This window comes from Notamacropus eugenii, chromosome 2 (assembly GCF_028372415.1).
Source record: "Notamacropus eugenii isolate mMacEug1 chromosome 2, mMacEug1.pri_v2, whole genome shotgun sequence".
Classification (NCBI taxonomy): domain Eukaryota; kingdom Metazoa; phylum Chordata; class Mammalia; order Diprotodontia; family Macropodidae; genus Notamacropus; species Notamacropus eugenii.
Genome location: NC_092873.1, coordinates 411,383,970 through 411,406,338, shown reverse-complemented (window position 1 = coordinate 411,406,338; position 22,369 = coordinate 411,383,970). Strand labels below are relative to the sequence as shown.

General features: G+C 38.1%; 1 protein-coding gene across 1 annotated transcript in view; it reads left to right on the top strand.

The window, feature by feature from the left end:
* DNAH14 (dynein axonemal heavy chain 14) overlaps positions 1-22,369 on the top strand; it is a 404,178-nt gene that overhangs the window by 122,893 nt on the left and 258,916 nt on the right. Inside the window, exons 29-31 of the mRNA XM_072647720.1 lie at positions 8,339-8,592; positions 12,704-12,935; positions 18,882-18,935. Coding sequence (XP_072503821.1) covers positions 8,339-8,592; positions 12,704-12,935; positions 18,882-18,935 — 540 coding nt within the window. The remainder of the gene's footprint in view (positions 1-8,338; positions 8,593-12,703; positions 12,936-18,881; positions 18,936-22,369) is intronic.

Here is a 22,369-nt window from a genome sequence, read left to right as displayed (position 1 = left end):
CGCATAAAAAAGATATATAAAAAAGTGTAGACATCCTTGTGGCTGTAGCATTGTGACCAGTTTTTATGTTTTAATGAGATAGATTTGTTTTGCTAAGGTAAAATCCTCATTGACTTTGCCTCCATCATTTAAAAAATTCCTTTGGAATTTTTAAAAGTGAAAAGCACTTTATGACCTTAGATATATTGTTAATAAATTAATATTTACTCATACTAGCAAGCTAATCATACCAATATATTTTTATTATGAAAGTTTTGATAAAACTCCTAATAGTGAAAAAGTTACTAATATTCATTTTCTTTTTAAAACACATCTTATTTACATATTTTTTATTTCTATATAACCCATTTTTCTCCTGTATGCCTCTTCCTCCTATCTCCCAGGCAGCCATCCATTTTTACAAAGAATTGAATAAAAAGTGGCAAGGGGAAGGGTGGGGAATAAACAAAATTGAGGAACCACTGAAAAAAACTGAAATTATATGCTATGTTTCACACCCTTGGACCTCTACAAAGAAGCAGGAAGAAATGTATTCTAATACATCTTTGAAGCAAACTTGGTCTATTTAATTTCACAACATTCAACTTTGTTTGGGGGCATTTTTTTTCCGGTTATTTTGTTGTTAATTGGTATGTAAAATTTTTCTTGACTGATCATTTTTCTATTGGAGAATGGCTTTTGATCTTATATGTTCCTGTTAGTTGTCCATATATCTTAGATAGCAAATCTTTACCAGATATGTTTAATATGAAGACTTTTCTCCAATCACTGCTTTCCTTCTTAGCCTAGATACCTTAGGTCTAAAACCTACTGTAAACTAATCACATTTGCTTTGATACCTCTAATCCAACTGCATACTAAGATAATTTGAGGATAGTACTAGAACTAGGTTAATAGAGTATATCAGGTAATAGAATTCATAAGAGGCTGTGTTTTCCTGATGTGGCAATAAGTTTATAAAGGACTGCATGGATTAGAGACATCTAAAACCTGTTTTTCTTTGCTCACCTCTGATGTTCTTTCGCCATGCAATTCCTGGACCCTCTTTCCCTTGCCTACCCTCCTCTCGAGACTTGTCACCTTCAACAGGCTAAATGGAGGTTTAAAGATCTGGCTAAAGGGTAGGATGGCAACAGAGGAGAAGTTATTGGATATGAGATGGATAACTCTACAGAAATGTTTCTGTATGGAGGGCAGAGCCAAGATGGTGGGGTAAAAGCAGGGATTTGCTTGAGCTCTTCCCTAAGCTCCTCCAAATACCTATAAAAAATGACTAAACAAATTCTAGAACTGCAAAACCCACAAAACGACAGAGTGAAACAAATCTCCAGCCCAAGACAGCCAGGAAAGTAAATAAAAAGGGTCTGTTGCACTGATCTGGGAGCAGAGCACAATTCAGCAGGGACCACACCAGCACAGATGGGCCTGAGCAGGCCTGAGGGGACTAACTCACTGGTAGCTGTGATGGTTTCCAGACTTCTCAACCCCAAAATGCCAAGGACAACTTGGAACATCAGTAGAAAAAGCCTGCCAAACTTGTGTGAGAGAGGAGCATGGTCAGGCCCTAGCCCTGGGGTGGTGGAGGTGGTAGCAGCAGCAGCAGCAGCAGTAGTTGTTTCTGGAGCTCTAGGCCCATAGATTGTGGGGGGATTGAGCAGCTGACCAGAGGGGAATTTCAGGGATCTCTTTGCCAGTTCTGAGTTGGAATTCCCTTGCTTTGCCCTGCTTGGATCTGGGTTGCAGTCCTGGGTGGTGGATCTGGGGCAAGGAGGAGTGCTGGCATGGTGGAGCTTGTGGCAGTGGTGGAAAGGGAATCTTCCTCACAGTTTCAAGGCAGAAGAGTGCTTGAGGTCACTCACAGACCAGGAGAAGAGTAAACACCTCTCTTCTGATCACACAACCTTGGAAAGAGCTGAAAATTTTCAGGTCCCTAGAGGTATGAAAACAGCTCCACAAAACCCTTAAAACTTGGGACAGTATTCCACCACCACAACTTCCCCCCCGCTGGAATGAGAGAACTACCTTGACAAAGGGCTCAAAAGTCAAGTAATTAGCTGGAAAAATGAGCAAACAGCAGGAAAAAAAGCAGACTACAGAATCTGACTTTGGTGACAAGGATTATCAAAACATGTAACCAGAAGACCACAAAGTAAAAACTCTTATATCCAAAGCCTCCAAGAAAAATATGAATTGGTCTCAGGCCATGGAAGAGATCAAAAAGGATTTTGAAGATCAAGTAAGAGAAGCAGAGCAAAAATTGGGAAGAGAAACGAGAGTGATGCAAGAAAATTATGGAAAACAAGTCAACTGGTTGATAAAGGGGACCCAAAAAATGGTGAAGAAAAGAACACCTTAAAAAATGACTAACCTAGGGACAGAAGCAAGATGGCAGAGTAACAGAATGGACTTGCTAGAGCTCTCCCCAAACCCAGTCAAATACCTGTAAAAAAAAAATGACTCTAAACAAATTCTGGCGCTTCAGAACCTACAGAATGACAGAGTGAAGCAAATCTCCAGTCCAAGATAGTCTAGAAGGTCACCAGGAAGTGTCTATCACACTCACTGGGAGCAGAGCACAGCACAGTTTGGACTGCACCTACACAGAGAAGACCTGAGCAGGCCTTGGGGAAACTTAATTTCTCACACCTGTGGCATTTCCAGACTTCATGACCCCAAAACACTGAGGACAAATTGGAAGGTCAGTAGAAAAACCCTATCTGACCTGTGTGAGAGAGTGGAGTGGTCTGGCTTCAGGCCCATGGCAATAAGGGCAGGGGCAGTTGCAGAGGCAGCGGCAGCAGTGACTGTTTCTAGAATTCTAGGCCTTCAGATTGTGGAGGGATCAAGTACTGTGACATTATACCCCTACCCACACTGGAAGCAGAGAACTACCTTAACAAAGAGCTCAAGATTCAAGTAAATAGCTGGGAAAATGAGCAAAAACCAGAAAAAGAATTAGACGATAGAATCTTACTTAGGTGACAAGGAAGACCAAAGAATACAAACAGAAGGCAACAAAGTCAAACCTCCTCCATCCAAAGCCTCCAAGAAAAATATGAATTGGTCTCAGATCATGGAAGAGCTCAAAGAGGATTTTGAAAATCAAGAGTAGAGCAAAAATTGGGAAGAGAAATGAAAGTGATGCAAGAAAATCATGAAAAATGAGTCAGCTACTTACTAGAGGAGTAAAATACTGCAAAAATAGCACTTTAAAAAATAGACTGACCCAAATGGAAAAAGAGATTCAAAAAACCAGTGAGGAGAAGAATACCCTAAAAGCAGAATTGGCCAGATGGAAAAGAAGGTGCAAAAGCTCAATGAAGAAAATAATTTCTTAAAGATTAGAATGGAACAGATGGAAGCTAATGACTTTATGAAAAATCAAGAAATTATAAAACAAAACCAAAGGAATGAAAAAATAGCAGACAATGTGGAATATCTCATTAGAAAAACAACTGGTCTAGAAAACAGATCTAGGAAAGACAATTTAAAAGTTATTGGGCTACCTGAAAGCCATGATCAAAAAAAAGAACCTAAATTTCATCTTTCAAGAAATTATCAGTGCAGATTCCTTAAGAATCTGTCCCACTGGGGAAGAGCCAAGATGGCGGAGTAGAAAGATACACATATGCTAACTCTGAACCCACAGCCCATAAATTACCTGTAAAGAAGAGCTCCCAATGAATTCTGGAGTAGCAGAAGCCACAGAACAATGGAACAGAGGAGATTTCTGTTCCAGAGAGACCTGAAGAACTGGCCCAAGGGGTCCGTTGTGCACCAGACCTGGAGCAGAGCCTAGCCCTGCCTTGGCAGTGCACACCTAGAGGAGTAGATTTGAGCAGGCTTCAGGGACAGAATCTCCAGCAGCTGCACAGGTCCCTCCACCCACAGGTGCCAAAGGTCAGTGAGAAGGTCTTTTCGGCTCATCAAGAGGGGAATGGGGTGTTTCCATAGCTCGGGCCCCCTCAGGAGACAGCAGCAGAGGCAACAGTGGACAAGGGCTCCCAAAGCAGACAGGAGCTCTGATCCATTGTTGAAGGTCTCTGCATAAACCTCCTGAGGGAACTGAGCCCCGTGTGGTAGCCCTGCCCCCACCTGAGCACCTGAACTTAATCTCACACTGAATAGGAGCCCTGGCCCCACCCAAAGTCCTGAGGCTAGGAAGCAGCACTTGAATCTCAGACCCAAAGTGCTGGCTGGGCATATCTGGAGGCAAGGTGGGTGTGGAGAAGACACTCAGAAGTCAAGTAACTGACTGGGAAAATGCCCAGAAAAGGGAAAAAAAATAAGACCATAGAAGGCTACTTTCTTAGTGAACAGATATCTCCTCCCATCCTTTCTGATGAGGAAGAACAATGCTTACCATCAGGGAAAGACATAGAATTCAAGGCTTCTGTATCCCACACATCCAAAATAAATATTCAATGGGATCAGGCCATGGAAGAACCCAAAAAGGATTTTGAAAATCAATTTAGAGAGGTGGAGGAAAAACTGGGAAGAGAAATGAGAGAGATGCAAGAAAAGCATGAAAAGCAAGTCAACACCCTGCTAAAGGAGACCTAAAATACACTGAAGAAAACAACACCTTGAAAAATAGACTGACTCAAATGGCAAAGGAGGTTCAAAAAGCCAATGAGGAGAAGAATGCTTCCAAAAGCAGAATTAACCAAATGGAAAAGGAGGTTCAAAAGCTCACTGAAGAAAACAGTTCTTTCAAAATTAGAATGGAACAGATGGAGGCTAGTGACTTTATGAGAAACCAAGAAATCAAAAAACAAAACCAAAAGAATGAAAAAATGGAAGATTGTGTGAAATGTCTCATTGGAAAAATAACTGACCTAGAAAATAGATCCAGGAGAGACAATTTAAAAATTATGGGACTACCTGAAAGCCATGATCAAAAAAAGAGCTTAGACATCATCTTTCATGAAATTGTCAAGGAAAACTGCCCTGATATCCTAGAACCAGAGGGAAAAATAAGTATTCAAGGAATCCACCAATCACCACCTGAAAGAGATCCAAAAAGAGAAACTCCTAGGAACATTGTGGCCAAATTCCAGAGTTCCCAGGTCAAGGAGAAAATATTGCAAGCAGCTAGAAAGAAACAATTCAAATATTGTGGGAATACAGTCAGGATAACACAAGATCTAGCAGCTTCTACATTAAGGGATTGAAGGGCATGGAACAGGATATTCCAGAAGTCAAAGGAACTAGGACTAAAACCAAGAATCACCTACCCAGCAAAACTGAGTATAATTCTTCAGGGTAAAAAATGGTCTTTCAATGAAATAGAGGACTTTCAAGCATTCTTGATGGAAAGACCAGAACTGAAAAGAAAATTTGACTTTCAAACACAAGAATCAAGAGAAGCATGAAAAGGTAAACAGTAAAGAGAAGTCATAAGGGACTTTACTAAAGGTGAACTGTTTACATTCCTACATGGAAAGACAGTATTTGTAACTCTTGAAACTTTTCAGTATCTGGGTAGCTGTTGGGATTACATACACACACACACACGCACACACACACATGCACATGCACACACACACCCAGAGAAAGAGGGCACAGAGTGAATGAAATAGGATTGGATCATATCTTTAAAAAATGGAAGTAAGTGGTGAGAGAGAGATATATTGGGAGGAGAAAGGGAGAAATGGAATGGGGCAAATTATCTCTCATAAAAGAGGCAAGTAAAAGACTTTTCAGTGGAGGGGAAAAGGGGGGAGATGAGAGAAAAAACATGAAGCTTACTCTCATCACATTCAACTAAAGGAAGGAATAAAATGCACACTCATTTTGGTATGAAAAGCTGTGTTACAATACAGGAAAGTGGGGGAGAAGGGGATAAACAGGGTGGGGGGATGATGGAAGGGAGGACAATGGTAGAGGGAGCAATTTGAAGTCAACACTCTTGGGGAGGGACAGGATCAAAAGAGAGAACAGAAGCAATGGGGGGCAGGATAGGATGGAGGGAAATATAGTTAGTCTTACACAACACAACTATCATGGAAGTCATTTGCAAAACTACAGAGATATGGCCTATATTGAATTGCTTGCCTTCCCAAAGGGAATGGGTGGGGAGGGAGGGATGAAGAGAAGTTGGAAGTCAAAGTTTTAGGAACAACTGTCAAGTACTGTTCTTGCTACTAGGAAATAAGAAATACAGGTAATGGGGTATAGAAAGCTATCTTGCCCTACAGGACAAAAGAGAAGATGCGGATAAGGGAGAGGGGGGATGTTAGAAGAGAGGGCAGATTGGTGATAGTGGCAATTAGAATGCTTGGTGTTTTGGGGCAGGGGGAGGGGAGAAATGGGGAGAAAATTTGGAACCCAAAATTTTGTGGAAATGAATGTTAAAAGTTAAATTAATTAATTAATAAAAAACAAACAAACAAACAAAAAAAGAAATTATCAAGGAAAACTGCCCTGATATTGTTGAACCAGAGGGTAAAATAGATATTGAAAAAGTCCACCAATCACTTCTTGAAAATGATCCCAAAAGGAAAATTTCTAGGAATACTATAGCCAAATTCCAGAGTTCCCAGGTCAAGGAGAAAATATTGCAAGCAGCCAGAAAGTAACAATTCAAATATTGTGGCAATACCATCAGGATAACATAAGATCTAGAAGCTTTTACATTAAGGGATCTCAGGGCTTAGAATATGATATTCCAGAGGTCAAAAGAGCTAGGATTAAAATCAAGAATCACCTACCCAGAAAAGCTGAGTATAATAATTGGGGGGGGGGGGGGAGATGGATATTCAAAGAGATAGAGGTTTTTCAAGCATTATTGATGAAAATACCAGAGATGAATAGAAAATTTGACTTTGAAACAGAAAAATCAAGAGAATCATGAAAAGGTAAACAGGAAAGAGAAATCATAAGGGAGTTACTAAAATGGAACTGTTTACATTCCTACATGGAAAGATAATATTTGTAAGTCTGGAAACTTTTCTCAATATTAGGGTAGTTGGAGGGATTATATGCATATAGACAGGGGCCACAGGGAGTTGAATATGAAGGGATAATATCTAAAAAATAAAATTGATGAGAGTGGAATATACTGAGCGAAGGACAAAGGGAGAAATAGAATGGGGTAAATTATCTCACATAAAAGAAGCAAGAAAAAGCTTTTTCAATGAAGGGGAAGAGGGGGGAGGTGAGATGGAATGAGTGAACCTTAATCTCATTGAATTTGGCTTGAGGAAGCAATAACAAACACACTCAATTGGGCATGAAAATTTATCTTACCCTACAGGAAAGTGGGGGGAAGGAGGGAAGGATAAGAAGGGAGGATGATAGAAGGGAGGGCAAATGGAAGGAGGGAGTAATCAGAAGTAAACACTTGAGGAGGGACAGGGTCAAAAGAGGGAATAGAATAAATGGAAGGTGGTATAAGATGGAGGGAAATAGTTAGTCTTTCACATCATGACTGCTATGGAAGAGTTTTGTATGACTACACATATATAACCTATATCAACTTGCCTTCTCAATGCGGGTTGGAGGGAGGAGGAAGGGAGATAAATTGAAACTCAAAGTTTTAAAAATGGATGTTAAAAATTGTTTTTACATGCAATTGGGAAATAAAATAAATAAGCAATGGGGTATAGAAACCTATCTTGCCCTACAAGAAAATAGAAGGGAAGGGGATGAGAGAAGGAAAAGGTGTGATAGAAGGAAGGGGTAATCAGAATGCATACTGTCTTGGGGTGAGGGGAGGGGAGAGATGAGGAGAAGATTTAGAACTCAAGATCTTGTGGAAATGAATGTTGAAAACTAAAGCTAAATTAATAAAATTGTTTATTCACAAATAAAAATAAAATAAAACTAAAAAGAAAAAGAAATGTTTCTGTATGGGCATATATTGCTCAAGATGTATCACTGTCTATTAGGATGCAGAAGGAGAAAGAAGACCTAAGAATTTCATGAATGGTTTTTATGGTTTGCTCTTTAAACCCCCAAAGTTCTCATTTAAGGAAAGCATTCTTCTTTGCTCCTCCTTTAATAAGTTAAAGTATTCACTAATATTTATTCCCTACATGGCAATTCAAGATTTTTAAACTGAACTATGTATTTGTAATACGCAAATATTTATTTATTTATCACTCTAATCAAGATAAAAAGTTTTACTGAAACAAAGATCTACTTTTAGAAATAGAAATGTGTCAGAACCATTCACTAATTAGCTAATTGTTCTTCAAAATTCATTTTTTTAGGTATGACCATATCTGCCCAAATAGATCTATAATTTAAAAGTCTGCATGTTTCTTTAAAATGAAATTTTTGATTTAACCAAGTAAAAATTAAAGATAATCCAATTTTTGTGTCTTGTTTTCAGAGTCAAATAATGTTTAATATGAAATGCACTGAAAGTTTTAAGAGTTCTGAGCCAGCCTTGAAATTGAGAGAAGTTCTTATAAAACTGATATGCTTTCTGGGACAGCTTGCAGACCTAGTGTTGTGTGACACACTTCATTTTCGAATCAAAATTACCCTAGAGGCATTGCTTACCATTTATGTTCACTGCAGGGATATATTGACCTATTTGCTCAACCAACGTATCTTTCAAGAAAATAATTTTGAATGGACAAGGTATGTACTCCAAAATTTTATAAGTAAAAATCTAACTAAAAGCATATCTATCTCTGGTCATATTCTCCACAAATTCAGAAAATTCAAGCTGAATTCTGGAAAGTTTTAAAAAAAAAACAAAGCACTTTGTAGAAGTTAAAATGCTATATAAATATTAGCCATTTTCCCCTCTTTTTTAGTCTTTCCCATTCTTCCTTAATTTTTATGCCTTCCTTCTCATTTATCCTGTCTGTATCTTATGTATACATAGTTTTTTACTTCTTGATTACCCCATTAAACTCTGAGCTCCTTGAGAACCTGGGCTGCTTTATTCATTTCTTTGTATCCTCAAGCACTTAGCACAGCACCTAGAACATAGTAGGCACTTAATAAATGATTACTGACTTCACTCCTCACTCCCTCCCCACTTTTGACTTTCTACATTTCTTTTTTTCTCTGTTTGTTCTCTTTTCCTCTCTTGATCTCCCCTTTTTTGTCACGAGGAGTATTAAAAGTTCTGCATGGATGGTGCAGTGGATGGGGTACTCACCTTGGAGTCAGAAAGACTTGAAGTTATGTGACCCTGGGCAAGTCATCTACCCTCTTCCTCAGTTTCCTTACCTGTAAGACTGGGATAATAATAATAGCACCAATCTCACATGGTCTTTGTGAAGATCAAATCAGTTAAGAAACATAAAGTGCTTTGCAAACCTTAAAGTGAGATATATACTCTAACTTACATTTGTTGTTACTATACTTTTCCCTATTTGCTGCTAATTTCATTGATAACTTATTGTGGGGAGCAGTGACTACAACTTTAATCTACTTTCTAAATCATGAATCGCCTCACCATATCAAAACTGTTTCAAGGTAAATATTAGAGTAAGGAGGAATAGTGCCACCTGTGCTTGAGTGTAGAGGGGGAAATATATTATAGAGAGCTCTTGGTAAAACTGTGAAGTTTCAAACTTTCAAAGACATTTATTTTCTATAAGTCTTCTGACTTCATAGAGAAAACAAAAACCCTCCCTCTATAATTGTTTTCTTTAACTTTCAAGAAAAGCTAATATAAAGCAAGAGTAATATCTAATGTGTCATTAAATTTTATAAATATAATTTATTTTTTGATGTGACATTTATTAAACTTTGAGGACAACTAGAAGGAAGGAAGGAGTTCTACATTTAATCAGAACCATTTCAACTACTTTTAATGCTCATAATTGCCAAGAACTCTGGACGTTATCATTCTCTCACAGTTAATATTTTAAGACTTTAATAAGGGAACCAGGGAAGATAGGTTAAAAAGGTGAAAGTGAATGCTGGAAGGAAGGTACTTTCCCATCTGAGCTAGTGGTTTCTCAGATAGCCCAGAGCTGATATTTCTGCGAAGCAACCCTGGATTCCAGCCTCCCTATCTCTTGAGGCATAGTCTGCTTCAGAATGGCCAGATTTCAGGGTCACATGGTACACAGGCTGGCAACCACTGACTAGCCAATTTCAGGAGATTATTAGAGATATAAATTCTTACATATTTGCAGGTACCTTAATAGTGCGAACCTCCCCAAACCATTTTGAACCACCTCCACCACCCCCCACCCCCCGCGCCACAAGACCCAAGAAAGGCCTAAAACCTGGATTGGCAAATCAGGAGAGATATTTTGGCCCACTCTGGACTTAACCTACCAAAATGCTTTGCATGCTCTGGCATAACTGACATGCTTTGCTTCACTCTCTGAGTGAACTCAAAATGCCCCTACCTGTGTCAGCAGCTACAAGACCAGATTAAGTTGAACAGGAGCATTCTTCTGTTTATGACTACCAAGGACAAGGCACTGTGACCCAGACACTTCCTTGAATAATGGGACTTTTCTTATCTTGGTATTCTAGAGACACATGTTATGTTATATTAGGTCATGTTAATGATAGAAGAAAAACAGGTATCCTGGATCTATCATTTCAATTGACCTCTTGACATTCTCTTATCTTATTGTATTTATGGTTTATCCACTTAAGAAATTCCTTTCTCATATTATGGTTAACACATACGGAGACTAATTTTGGCTGACATAGGCATCCTGAGCCAGGAAGGGAGAGGAAAGGTGAGAGAGAATTACTCTGAATATATAAGGGCCCCTTTGTCCATCCTTGCTTTCATTGTCTGCAATGAGCTCCCACACGTATCTCTATATGCGTGCTCTGCAAGCTTTGAGAAAAATAAATATACACATGCAGCCTAATTCTGCTTGTCTTTCTTAGAAAGAACTCAGTAAAGGTTGTCAATAGGAACACCTTATTGGTCCTTTCAAATGCTGTCCTTTACTCATCTGTTAATTCAATTCGTGTAATTGTGGAAGATCCTTACCTGGACAAAGCTGATCAAATAGCATAGTGAAATCTTCATGCAAGGACCCAGCTCATCGTGGGAGAAAGTCAGTTTCCTTAGCTATGGCAGAGCAGTCACTTCATTCTAATGTTCACATTATATCTACTTGGCAATGAATTACTCCTCACTGGTCAGAATCAAGTCCAAAATAATACTTCCCCTTGGGGCTTCTTCTGGCTGTTTTTTTTCTTTTTTTAAAGATGAAATTGTCAGCAATCTAAGTCTAGAATTTCTCTGCTGTCCTACTTCTAGCAGATATCCAGATAGTTGAAGTCTCCGATCATGACAACATCCTGCCTTCATCGTGTTCTGTGGACCAGCTTGAAAGAAGTCCTCTCCATTCCTTCTTCCCCAGGTGGTCATATCACTGGAACTACAGCCTGGCTTCTCTTGCTCCTTTTAGTGAATTGTATCCAAATCCTCTCCATGCTCCCCACATGTTTTTCATAAATTTCCGTGCTGAAATTGATTAGCACTACCCACCACCCATTTTTATCTATAACAACAGTAGTTAGTATGTACAATGGTACTTTAAGGTTTGAAGAGCACTTTACAAATACTATGTGACTTTATTTTCACAATAAGCTTGTGTGGTAGTTGTTATAACCTCCACTGTACAAATGAAGAAGCTGATTCTCACTTGATTCGTTCTGTTCCTGTGAAATCCTATTTTCATCCTTGTGTTCCAGTTTGCTTAGTTTATTGTCTTTGTGCTACGTATTTGTGTCCCTGTGAGGTCAGAAGTGTCATAGTACCATAAGAATCTAGATTTCTCCATCTAGAGTTATAAAGGGGCATTGGAGATGACCTAGTCCAGGGGTGAGACTGCAGGCCACATGTGACCCTCTAGGTCCTCAAGTGCAACCCTTTGACTGACTCCAAACTTCATAGAACAAATCTCCTTAATCAAAGGATTTGTGACACTTGGACTCAGTCAAAAGACCACACCCAAGGACTTGGAAGCCACATGTTCCCCATTCCTGATCTAGTCCAACCCTCTTGATTTTATTGATGAGAAAACTGAGGCCCAGAGAGATTTAATGTCATTAGCACAGTCACACAATGACAGAACCAGGATTCAGGCACTCAAGCTATCTATCCAGTGCTCTCCTCATTGTGCCAAGAGGCATAGATTGGAAAGATGTGATCATAAAATCTTTGTTTTTGCTGTTGCTGTTCAATCATTTTCAGTAGTGCCTAACTCTGTTGACCCCATTTGGGGTTTTCTTGGCAAACATACTGGAGTGGTTTGCCATTTTCTTTTCCAGCTCATTTTACAGATGAGGAAACTGAGGGAAACAGGGTTGAATGACTTGCCCAGGAACCCACAGCTGATAAGTATCAGAGGCCAGATTTGAATTCAGGAAGATAAGTCTTCTTGACTCAAGATCTGGCACTTAGATACCTAATTAAATAATTTTGCTAATTAAAAATGCACACCAATTTCAAAGATGAATCAATAAAAATAGGAAAGTAACCATTAATTGATATTAAACATCAATTCTTTCTGTGTATCATTTTTTTTTGTGAACTTCTGAGCATCTCCTCTGCTAATTTTCTCCTGATATCTTAATTGGGAGCACATTTATATCATTTATTTCCAGTTTAAAGTCCTCTTGGTAAGTTTGCATTCTCCACCTATTAAATATAAGTTCCTTGAAGTCAACAAGTGTATAGTATGTGCTTAATAAATGCTTGTTGATTGATTAATATTGATTACTTGAGCATTTTTTAAAAATTTCTTTTTAGGCAACTGCGTTATAAATGGGATGAAAACCAGAAGACATGCTTTGTATTTCAAGGACATGCAACCTTTACTTATGGTTTTGAGTACTTGGGCTGCACTTCCAGATTGGTTATCACACCTCTCACAGATCGATGCAGGTTAACCCTCACTAGTGCACTCCACTTGAATCTTGGAGGCTGTCCTGCTGGTCCAGCAGGCACAGGGAAAACAGAGACTGTCAAAGACCTGGCAAAAGTAAGTACATTCTTACAAGAAGAAAAAATAAAATATGCCTTTATTTCCTATGCCAATGCTGATAAAATCTTGAACTTATATCAGATTTTCACCCAAGGCATTCTTGTCTGTATCAATATCCATCAACCATGTATTTAATTGCATTCCTAAAGCATACAGTAGATACTCTTTTACACTTCAAGTACAAACTCAAAGTAGGAAAAATGGCTTGTGTTCTCAAACTGTTTTTAATCAAGCTGAAGGACAAAACACTACAAAAAATTGCAGGCAGCACATGAGTAGATGAAAAATGTTGTATTAGGTGGGACTGGAGTCAGGAGGAGTCACTTTCCTGAGTTGAAATCTAACTTCAGACACTTACTAAATGTGTGACCCTGGGTAAGTTACTTTGCCCTCTTTGCCTCAGTTTTCTCATCTGTAAAATGAGCTAGAAAAGAAAATACCAAACCACTCCAGTGTCTCTGCCAAGAAAATCTTCCAGGTCAGGAAGGGTTGTACATAAATATGAAATGACTGAACAGTAACAACATTATTTAAATGATATGGCATATTGCAGATTAAAGGAATGGTCAGAGTTCAGCAGAGTTAGGAACATGAGGGATATGGGTGGGCAGAGTGGATTGAGAACACCTTCAAGGCAGTAGTAAAGGCAAGAGTGAAGTCAAAGGATCAGGAGTCAACGAAGAGATTGATTTTGTGCATTTCACTCGATATGAAGGTAGTGAAAAGCACATTTTGGAAATATCTTTATGCAGTTAAAATAAAAATTTAAAGAATTAATACTTACAGTGCTCAACCTTCAGCTATTTGGCAAATTCAGCTTCAAGAACCCTGGAAGCTCTGTGCCATGTAGACACAGGCCCAGTGAGAATGTATAATGTATAATATATAATATATAAAAGTGCTATAATATGTAAAAACGAGATCACCTAATGGTTGCATTATCATTTAAAAGGCAATCAAGGCCATTCCATCTCTAAAGAGTGGAATTCAATTCATTTCAGTTATTCATCAGATATCTGCTTCTACTCTGATTACCATTCATTACTACCGAGACCTGTGAGGATATGGTCTTTACCATCAAGGCACTTAGAGTCTCACTGGGGAGACAAGAAATAAGGACTTCAACTAGTTAGTTAGATGAGTATTTATAGCTAGTACTGTATAGAATTAGAAAAACGATGAGTGTGATCAAAATGATTAGGAAAGGCTTCATAAAACAGAGATTTGTGTTGGTTTTTAGGATTTGTAGGAATTTTAGACAAGTGATAGGGTGAACATTATGTGTAACTAGGCACATAGGTGGTGCAGTGGATAGAGCCCTGGTCTACTGGAATCCTATAGACTGGAGATCACCTCCCACCACAGATACTTACTAGCTGTGTGGCCCTGGGCAAATCCCTTAAATGCTGCCTGCCTCAGTTTCCTCAACTGTAAAATGGGGATATAATAACACTATCTACCTCACAGTATTGTGATGAGAATCAAGTGAGACGATATTTATGAAGTGCTTGGCACATAGTGGGCATTTAACAAATCCTTGTTCCCTTCTCCCATTTCATGTGTGGAGCTAATAGCGTAAGCTAAGATGAGGGAAATTGGACAGGAAAATACAAAATGTGTGCTTTTATTTGCTCAGTAATAAGGCTGGCCCAGGTAGAGTGCAATGTTCCTGTTGGCAAGTAGTGAAACATAAAGTTAAGGAGATAGAATGGGGACAATTAGTGAGAAGCCCTGAACATCACTTTAGATTATAGGCAGTGGAAACAGGGAAGGGTTTGAGCTGAGTCATAGCATTACAAAGATTAATTTAGTTGGAAATGTGGAGATGGGTTCGAGATAGGAGAGAGTAGAGGTGCATCTCCTATTAGGAGACTCTTGCAGGGATCTAAACATTATTAGGACTGTTGTTGTGAAGGCATTGTATTTAGATCCTAAAGGGATTTTTAGAGACCTGGCCCCAACCTCTTTGTTTTGCAGATGAGGACAATGAGGCCCAGATAGCAAAGTCTCTTATGCTAGGTAGTAAGTACCCGAACCGGAATTTAAATCCAGGTTGTCTGATATTCTCGTGTAATGAATTTAAATCCAGGCTGTTTGATATTTTTGCATAATGAATGACTGTAAGGATGGCAAAAAGTAAACAATCTGGAGAGAAGTTTCTAAGGAGTAATTGTCAAGATCTGATGATTGATTGAATTTAGATGACTGAAAGAGATATGCAACACCTGGAAAATGTTGGCTGCATTAACAAAAATGTGCAACTTAGGAAAGGATAACTGGTTTAGAGTGAAGATGAGTGCTATCTTGGACATGTTTAACTATCATTTCAGATAATGGTAAAATATCCAAGTGGAAATATCATCATCTTCTTCTTCTCCTTTTTCCTTTTCTCCTCCTCTTCCTCTTTCTCCTTTTCCTTCTCCTCCTCCTTCTTCCCCCCACTTTGTGACCTCATTTGAGGTTTTTCTGGCAAAGATACTGGAATGGTTTGTCAATTCCTTCTCCTGCTCATTTTACAGATGAAAAAACTAGGGCAAACAGGGTTAAATGGTTTGCCCAGGGTCACACAGCTAGTAGGTATCTAGTAAGTAGTTAGAGATTTGGGGAATCTTAGGAAGGACTTGAATCATCATCTAATCTAATCCATATCTAAAACAGGTCCCCTCCATAAAATCTCTGACTAGACTTCATCTGGCTTCCACCTGAATACTTCGAATGAAATCGAACTCATTTTACTTTTGGATAGCTCTGAATGTTAGGAAGTTAATCCTTATATTGGGCCATAGGGAATGGTGACAGAAATATTAAAATGCAGCAAAAACTAGAAGTAGTTGGAAAAATAGGACAATCTAGTGACATTGGAGCTACAGACTATTTTAAAGTAGCAGACAATGAAAAATAAATGATAGCATAGAATAATTTATTTGGATTCAATAAAGATAGTGATTTTAAACAGTATAATAGACTGAAAATAATTTTTGTAATTTCTGAGGTCACCTCAGCACCTTGCTGAGAAAAACTTGGAATCCTGATTAGTCTACAGAGACCAGGGCTGCCACAACACCCTATGACTTTATCAGGGGTACTGGGGGACTCATCAAATTGATCAGGAACTTCTCTCCTCTCTCCCCTACACATCCAGTTTAGCTTCATTGTTACTTGCTGAGCTCCCCTTCAAACTTACTACTTCTTGTAAAAAAGTTTATTTTGACCAATAAATCTGCACATGCTTACGTTTAAGTAATGGTTCCCCGAAAAAGTTTTGCATTTATATAATCATGCACCCAAAAAAAGACAGTCACATTGGTCCAGGCAAAAATTTTCATAGTGGGTACGGACAAATGAGTACACATATAAAAGACACGACTACATACACCAGCAGAAAGGGCACACGTACATGTAGATATATAGATATAGATATATACATATATATATAAATTATAGATAGTAAAAAGTAGGTTTTATATACTTGTAATAGCAATGAGATATGCAAACAGCTGCTATAAATATGTGTGTGTGTGTGTGTGTGTATATATATATATATATATATATATATATATATATATATATATATATATATATTTTAAGGATTGATTCCCACAGTGTAATAAGCACTCTATTCAAAATTAAACCTTATTCAAGAAACTGAAATACTCAAAATTCATAACAATATAACTTATTACCAGGGTGACTATGTGGCCTTAAACAAAACATACCATTCAGTATATGATATAACTCTCAGTATGTAACATGGCATACAGCATATATCATTGCACTTAGTATATAACATAGCATGACCCCCCACCTTATACATTCTTCATAGGACCAAAATCTTTGGGGAGTGAGCAGTCAGCCCCTCCTCACTCAGGTGCTGTCCAGAACACTGCTTATACAATCAGGGGATCCCAGGACATGGTCTTCCCTAGCACAACACATCCCCAGAGACAGTAGAGAATACAACACACTCCACCCCTAGGTCACAGTAGGTTACAATACCCTCAATCAAAATAGAGAATGTCCAAATCCTAAAAGTCTTCTTGGGGGTGTGCCCTTTCCATGCTGCCATTGGAGGCTCCCACTTAGCCCTCTCAGGTGCACACATGCTCAAATGAACCAAAGAATTCAAGTCCTAACACTGCTCCAGCCCTAGCTTCCAAGTCCTGAGGGTCTCTGGGCACAGTACACTTCCAGGGCCCTCAAACCTCAGGCACAATTTGGGGCTGTGCTACTCCACTCAATCTCTGCCTCTGGCCATAGTCTAGGTTCTGAGAAGTTCAAAAGAAACTTCTCCCTGACTCCTTTGTTATCTCTATGGGAGCTTTAGCTGCGAAAAACTAGCACAATAACTGGGAAACAATGGACAACTGTCCCAGTCTCACTAAACCCCATACTTTCCTTTAGCATGTGCAGATCTTGCTGACAGGAGGGCTGCTAGCACAGGTTCATTCTTAATCTATGAGGAGGTCTCCTTTTCCATTACCAGAGGTGGTCTTCTTCACTTCTCTCTGCTGAGCAAATTCCTCCTGCTTAGCAAGTTCCTGCTGTCTAGTGATTGCCTGCTGCTGCTGCTAGTTTCCTCAACTCTCAGCATTCCACATTCATTTTTCTTTTCACTAGTTTTCTCAGTGCTCTCTCTATGTACTGCTTTACTCTGCACCTGATTGGTTCAGCACAGAAAGGCATCAGAGCCCATATGCATGGCCCTGAAACTCAGCACCTGCTGTGTTACAGTGGTGCAAAATACCTGGGAACAAGAGATTGTTATGGCCATGGATCCTGGAAACTTGACTCCAAGAAATAATAACAAAAATCTGCTTTCCTTACACTTACAGCACTACATACAAACATGCATGGATGTAACAAGCTCTCATGCACATAAATACACATTCAATTCAGAAAACATTTCATTAAGCTCCGTGTCACCAACTTGTGTCCTATGGACACATATACAAGATATGCACAGTATACTGTATGTGCAAGCTGGACACACACCAATGTGTATGCGCACACTTTCCTATTGTATTCCAACTTAATCCGAAATTATTCATCTGTGCTTGGAGGTAAGTGTGTTGGGCAAGGAACAGAGTCATGCAAATTCAGCCATTTTAAGAAACAGAAGGAATAAAAATATTTGTGATAGAGGCTAAATCAAAAAAAAAAAAAGCCCTTTTCTCTGGACATAGGTTATATTGCCCATCCAGAATGACTCTCTGAAGCAAACCAGCGTCCAGTCTTCTTTATAACTTGAAATTGTCACATTTGTCAGCTTTCCTGTCAAACTGTGATGTTATTTACAAAAGAGACTGCTCAGAGCCCACGCATGGCTCAAAACAGATTTCTCACAATTTTTCAGAAAAAAATAAATACCACAGTCAATGGGTTCATTGTTCTTATTATGCTTTATGAACCATTTAAATTTAATCTTACTGTCCTATAGATTTGTTGATGGGCTGTTAAGTTTTATTGTTAGGAGTGGTAATTTGCCTTAGTCATAGAGTTTGTCAGTAGCTGATAGCATACATATTTGATAGTCTGTGTGTGTATATATATACATATACGTATATATGTACATATATAAAGATGTATGTGATAGTATACATGTAAATACATATTTGAATGGTCTGACAAAGTTTAGGAGTGTATTTGTGGTCATGGAAAAATGTTGTCTGAGCAAAGATTATTTGGAGATAAAATCCATGTGACATTTGTCTCATTGGTACCATGTTCTAATCAATTGAACTAATGGGCTTAAATATATACTGGTACTTTTGTGTACCGTTCACAGTCCTACTGTACTGCTTTTGTGAATTTGCCAAGTTGTGGCATCCATACTCACATTTTGCCATAAAATATCATCTGGTAAAAGGTTTGCCCAGGTATGCTTTTTCAGAAATTCTTTTATTCTGAAAATTGCCTTAACTAATATTTTATGCTCTCCCCCAGGCCTTGGGCAAACATTGTGTGGTCTTCAACTGTTTTGAAGATTTGGATTATAAGGTAAGACTCATCATCTCTCCAGAGGAAAATAATTTTTTAAAGACTTTTTGTGAACTGATAGAGAAATAACAATAGTTGACACTCATTATTATTATGTCTTTATATTCACGTGAAATAAGACTTTTGATAACAGAAGTAAGTAGCAACATCAGGCATTCACTCTATGCCAACATAACAAAATATAACTAAAGGCATTCTGAAAACAAGAAAACTATTGTTTTTATGGTTATCAACAAGAAAAAGTAACATAACTGAAAAAAAATTCCCAAAAGCTCTGAAATCTCAAAATAACAAAAACAAAGTTATAAAACCATGGAGGAAATACTTGCCAAAGAAGGTACTGAAGATACTCAAGAAATACTGAAAGAAGAAATGGATTGTATAATCTCTATCTTAAATGAAATTAAGGAAAACGTAATATGCTCCACAAAAATGACACAGGAAATAAAGGAAATAACAGAAAAAATCAGGAAACTGGCAAACATGATAGAAAGCCTAAATATTTGTTGGAAGCAGGGGTATCCTGATAAATATTTAACAAAAATCTCTTCCATGACACATTTTTAAGTTTAATATGCATTTACATTTTTTCATCTTTTTCTTAAATTTAGACAATCAATAAAACAATAAATCAATCTCTGATTTGTAGCTGCTGATTTCTGAAGTGAAAATGCTGACTCTGAATATTTATTAATCAGCTGTTTGATCCCATTTGTGCTGGCACCAGGTCACTGCATTATGGAAGTAACAGAGTAAAATAGATTTGGAGAAAATAAAGAAACTGTGAAAACAAAAGATTAGATTGAAACAATAATCTGAGATTTAGTCAGAGTAGGCAAACATGTCAGCAATGCAAATTAAATCAACTCACCTTGAAAACAGATTTAGATGATTTACCTTCTGAATAACTGGAGTTTCAGAAGGAAAAAGGAAGGCAAGCAATCTTGAGTGTGTATTCCCCACATAGTGTAGTGGAAAGACAACTTAGCTGAGAGTCAGGAAAACCAAATTCTCATCTCACTCACCTAATAAACTACTGATTTTATGCAAGTCATTTCAACTCTTTGGGACTCAGTTTCCTCTTCTGTAAAGTGAAAGGGCTGGACCATATAGCTGCTTAAGTCCTTAACTCTAACATTCTCTGTTTTTGTGACTTTTGTGGATTAGGGCTAACTTCCTTTAGCATACAAAGATACAAAAGTCACTGTGCTAATTATCCTGACAAGGGGATTTGAATTGTTGTTCGTCCTTTTCATTCCCGTCCAACTCTTCATGGCACTATTTGAAGTTTTCTTGGCAAAGATACCAGAGTGGTTTACAATTTCCTTCTCCATTTTCTAGAATAGGAAACTGAGGTAAACAGTGTTAAGTGACTTCTCCAGGGTCACAGCTTTTTGCACAAACAAGACTAATGCAACCAAAATTATAAGAAAAGTAGAAAACTGGCAGGAAAATTTTGTAATAAGTATCTCTGATAAAGATCTCATTTCTCAAATATATAGAGAGCTGAGTCAAATTTATAAAAATATAATTCATCCCCCAGTTGATAAATGGACAAAGGATATGAACAGGCAGTTTTTAAAGATATCAAAGCTATCTATAGTCATACAAAAATGCTCTAAAAAACTACTGATTAGAGAAACACAAACTAAAACAACTCTGAGGTACCACCTCACACCTATCAGATTGGCTAATATGACAAAAACGGAAAATGTTGGCTGTTGGAGAGGACACAGGAAAACTGGAACACCAGTGCACTGTTGGTGGAGCTGTGAACTTATCCAACCATTCTGGAGAGCAATTTCAAACTATTCAAAAACAAAATTGTGCATACTCTTTGATCCAGCAATACCACTGCTAGGTCTTTACCCCAAAGACATCCAAAAGAAAGGAAAAGGATCTATTTGCACAAAAATATTTATAGAAGCTCTTTTTGTGGTGGCTAAGAATTGATTATTGAAGGGATGCCCATCAATTGGGGAATGGTTAAACAAGCTGTGGTATTTGATTGAAATGGAATATTATTGTGCTATAAGAAATGACAGCCAGAATGATTTCAGAAAAATGTGAACTGATACATAGTGAAGTTAACAGAACCAGGAGAATGTTGTACACAATAACAGCAATATTGTTTGATGAGAGCTGTGAGTGACTTAGTGATTCTTAGCAATATGATGATCCAAGACAACCCCAAAGGATTAATGATGAAGCATACTATCTGACTCCAGAGAAAGAACTGCCATGGTTTGAGTACAAACTGAAGTATGCTATTTTTTCACTTTCTTTTTTTTCCTTTTATTCATCTTCTTGTTCAAAATGTCTAATATCAAAATGTTCTACATAATTCCACATGTATAACCTATATCTATATGATTGCCCTTCATCTCAGGGAGGGGGGAGGGGAGGGAAGAAGGAAAAGATAGAATTTGGAATTCAAAACTTTACTTAAAAATGTTTAAGAACTTGAAAAATATGACTTGCCCAGGGTCACACAGTTACTAAGTCTCAGACCAGATTTAAACTCAGGATGATGAGTCTTCCTGACTCCAGGGTCAGTGCTCTGTGTACTACGATACCACCTAACTGCCCACTTATAAATAGTAACATCCTCCAAATGATTCTTTTTATTAATCTTGTACTGATTCATTAAGTCCTGTAATTATAATTTCCTAATTGAGATTCACAACCTCTCAAAAGAGTTTCATGATCAACCTACGCATGAAAAGTGAAGTAGATGAATACTATGTAGGCAGCTAGGTGACTCCTTATGTATAGTGCTAAGCCTGGAGTTCAAATCAGCCTCAGTTATTTCCTAGGTCTGTGAATCTGGACAAGTTATTTAACCTCAGTTTCCTCATCTGTACAATAGGGATAATAATAGCACCTACTTCATAACCTTATGAAGTTCCCTCTCTGCTTCTCCTCCCATTATCTAGATAGTGAGATGCAAATACAGTGGGAAGTAGATAAAGCTGGTCTACCACCAATACATTTATCTTCTTCCAGTATTCCTAAAATCATAAATTTAGAGCTGGAAGGGGCCTCAGAGCTCAGAACCACTCATTTAGCCATTTTATGGGTAAAGAAAATGAGGATCAGATGGGTTAAATGTCTTGCACCACCTGACATAGCTAGTAAATAAGGAGTCAGTGAGAATGGAGATTTGAATCCAGTCCTTCCTGATTTCAAATCCAGCACCCTATCTAGTATGCCACACTATCTTTATCACAATTACTGAAAAATGAAATTATCAAGTGATCCAAAGGATAATGAAAAGATGGGGATATAAATAGGCTTCAGAATATTGCCAGTAGGGACTTGAATTCAAGGAGCATGAAAGATAAAGATGAGAGATGGTATGGCAGGATGGGTAAAAATCTGACCTCAAAACCAGGAAAATGTTGTTCAAATCTTGGCCTTGAGACACACTGGCC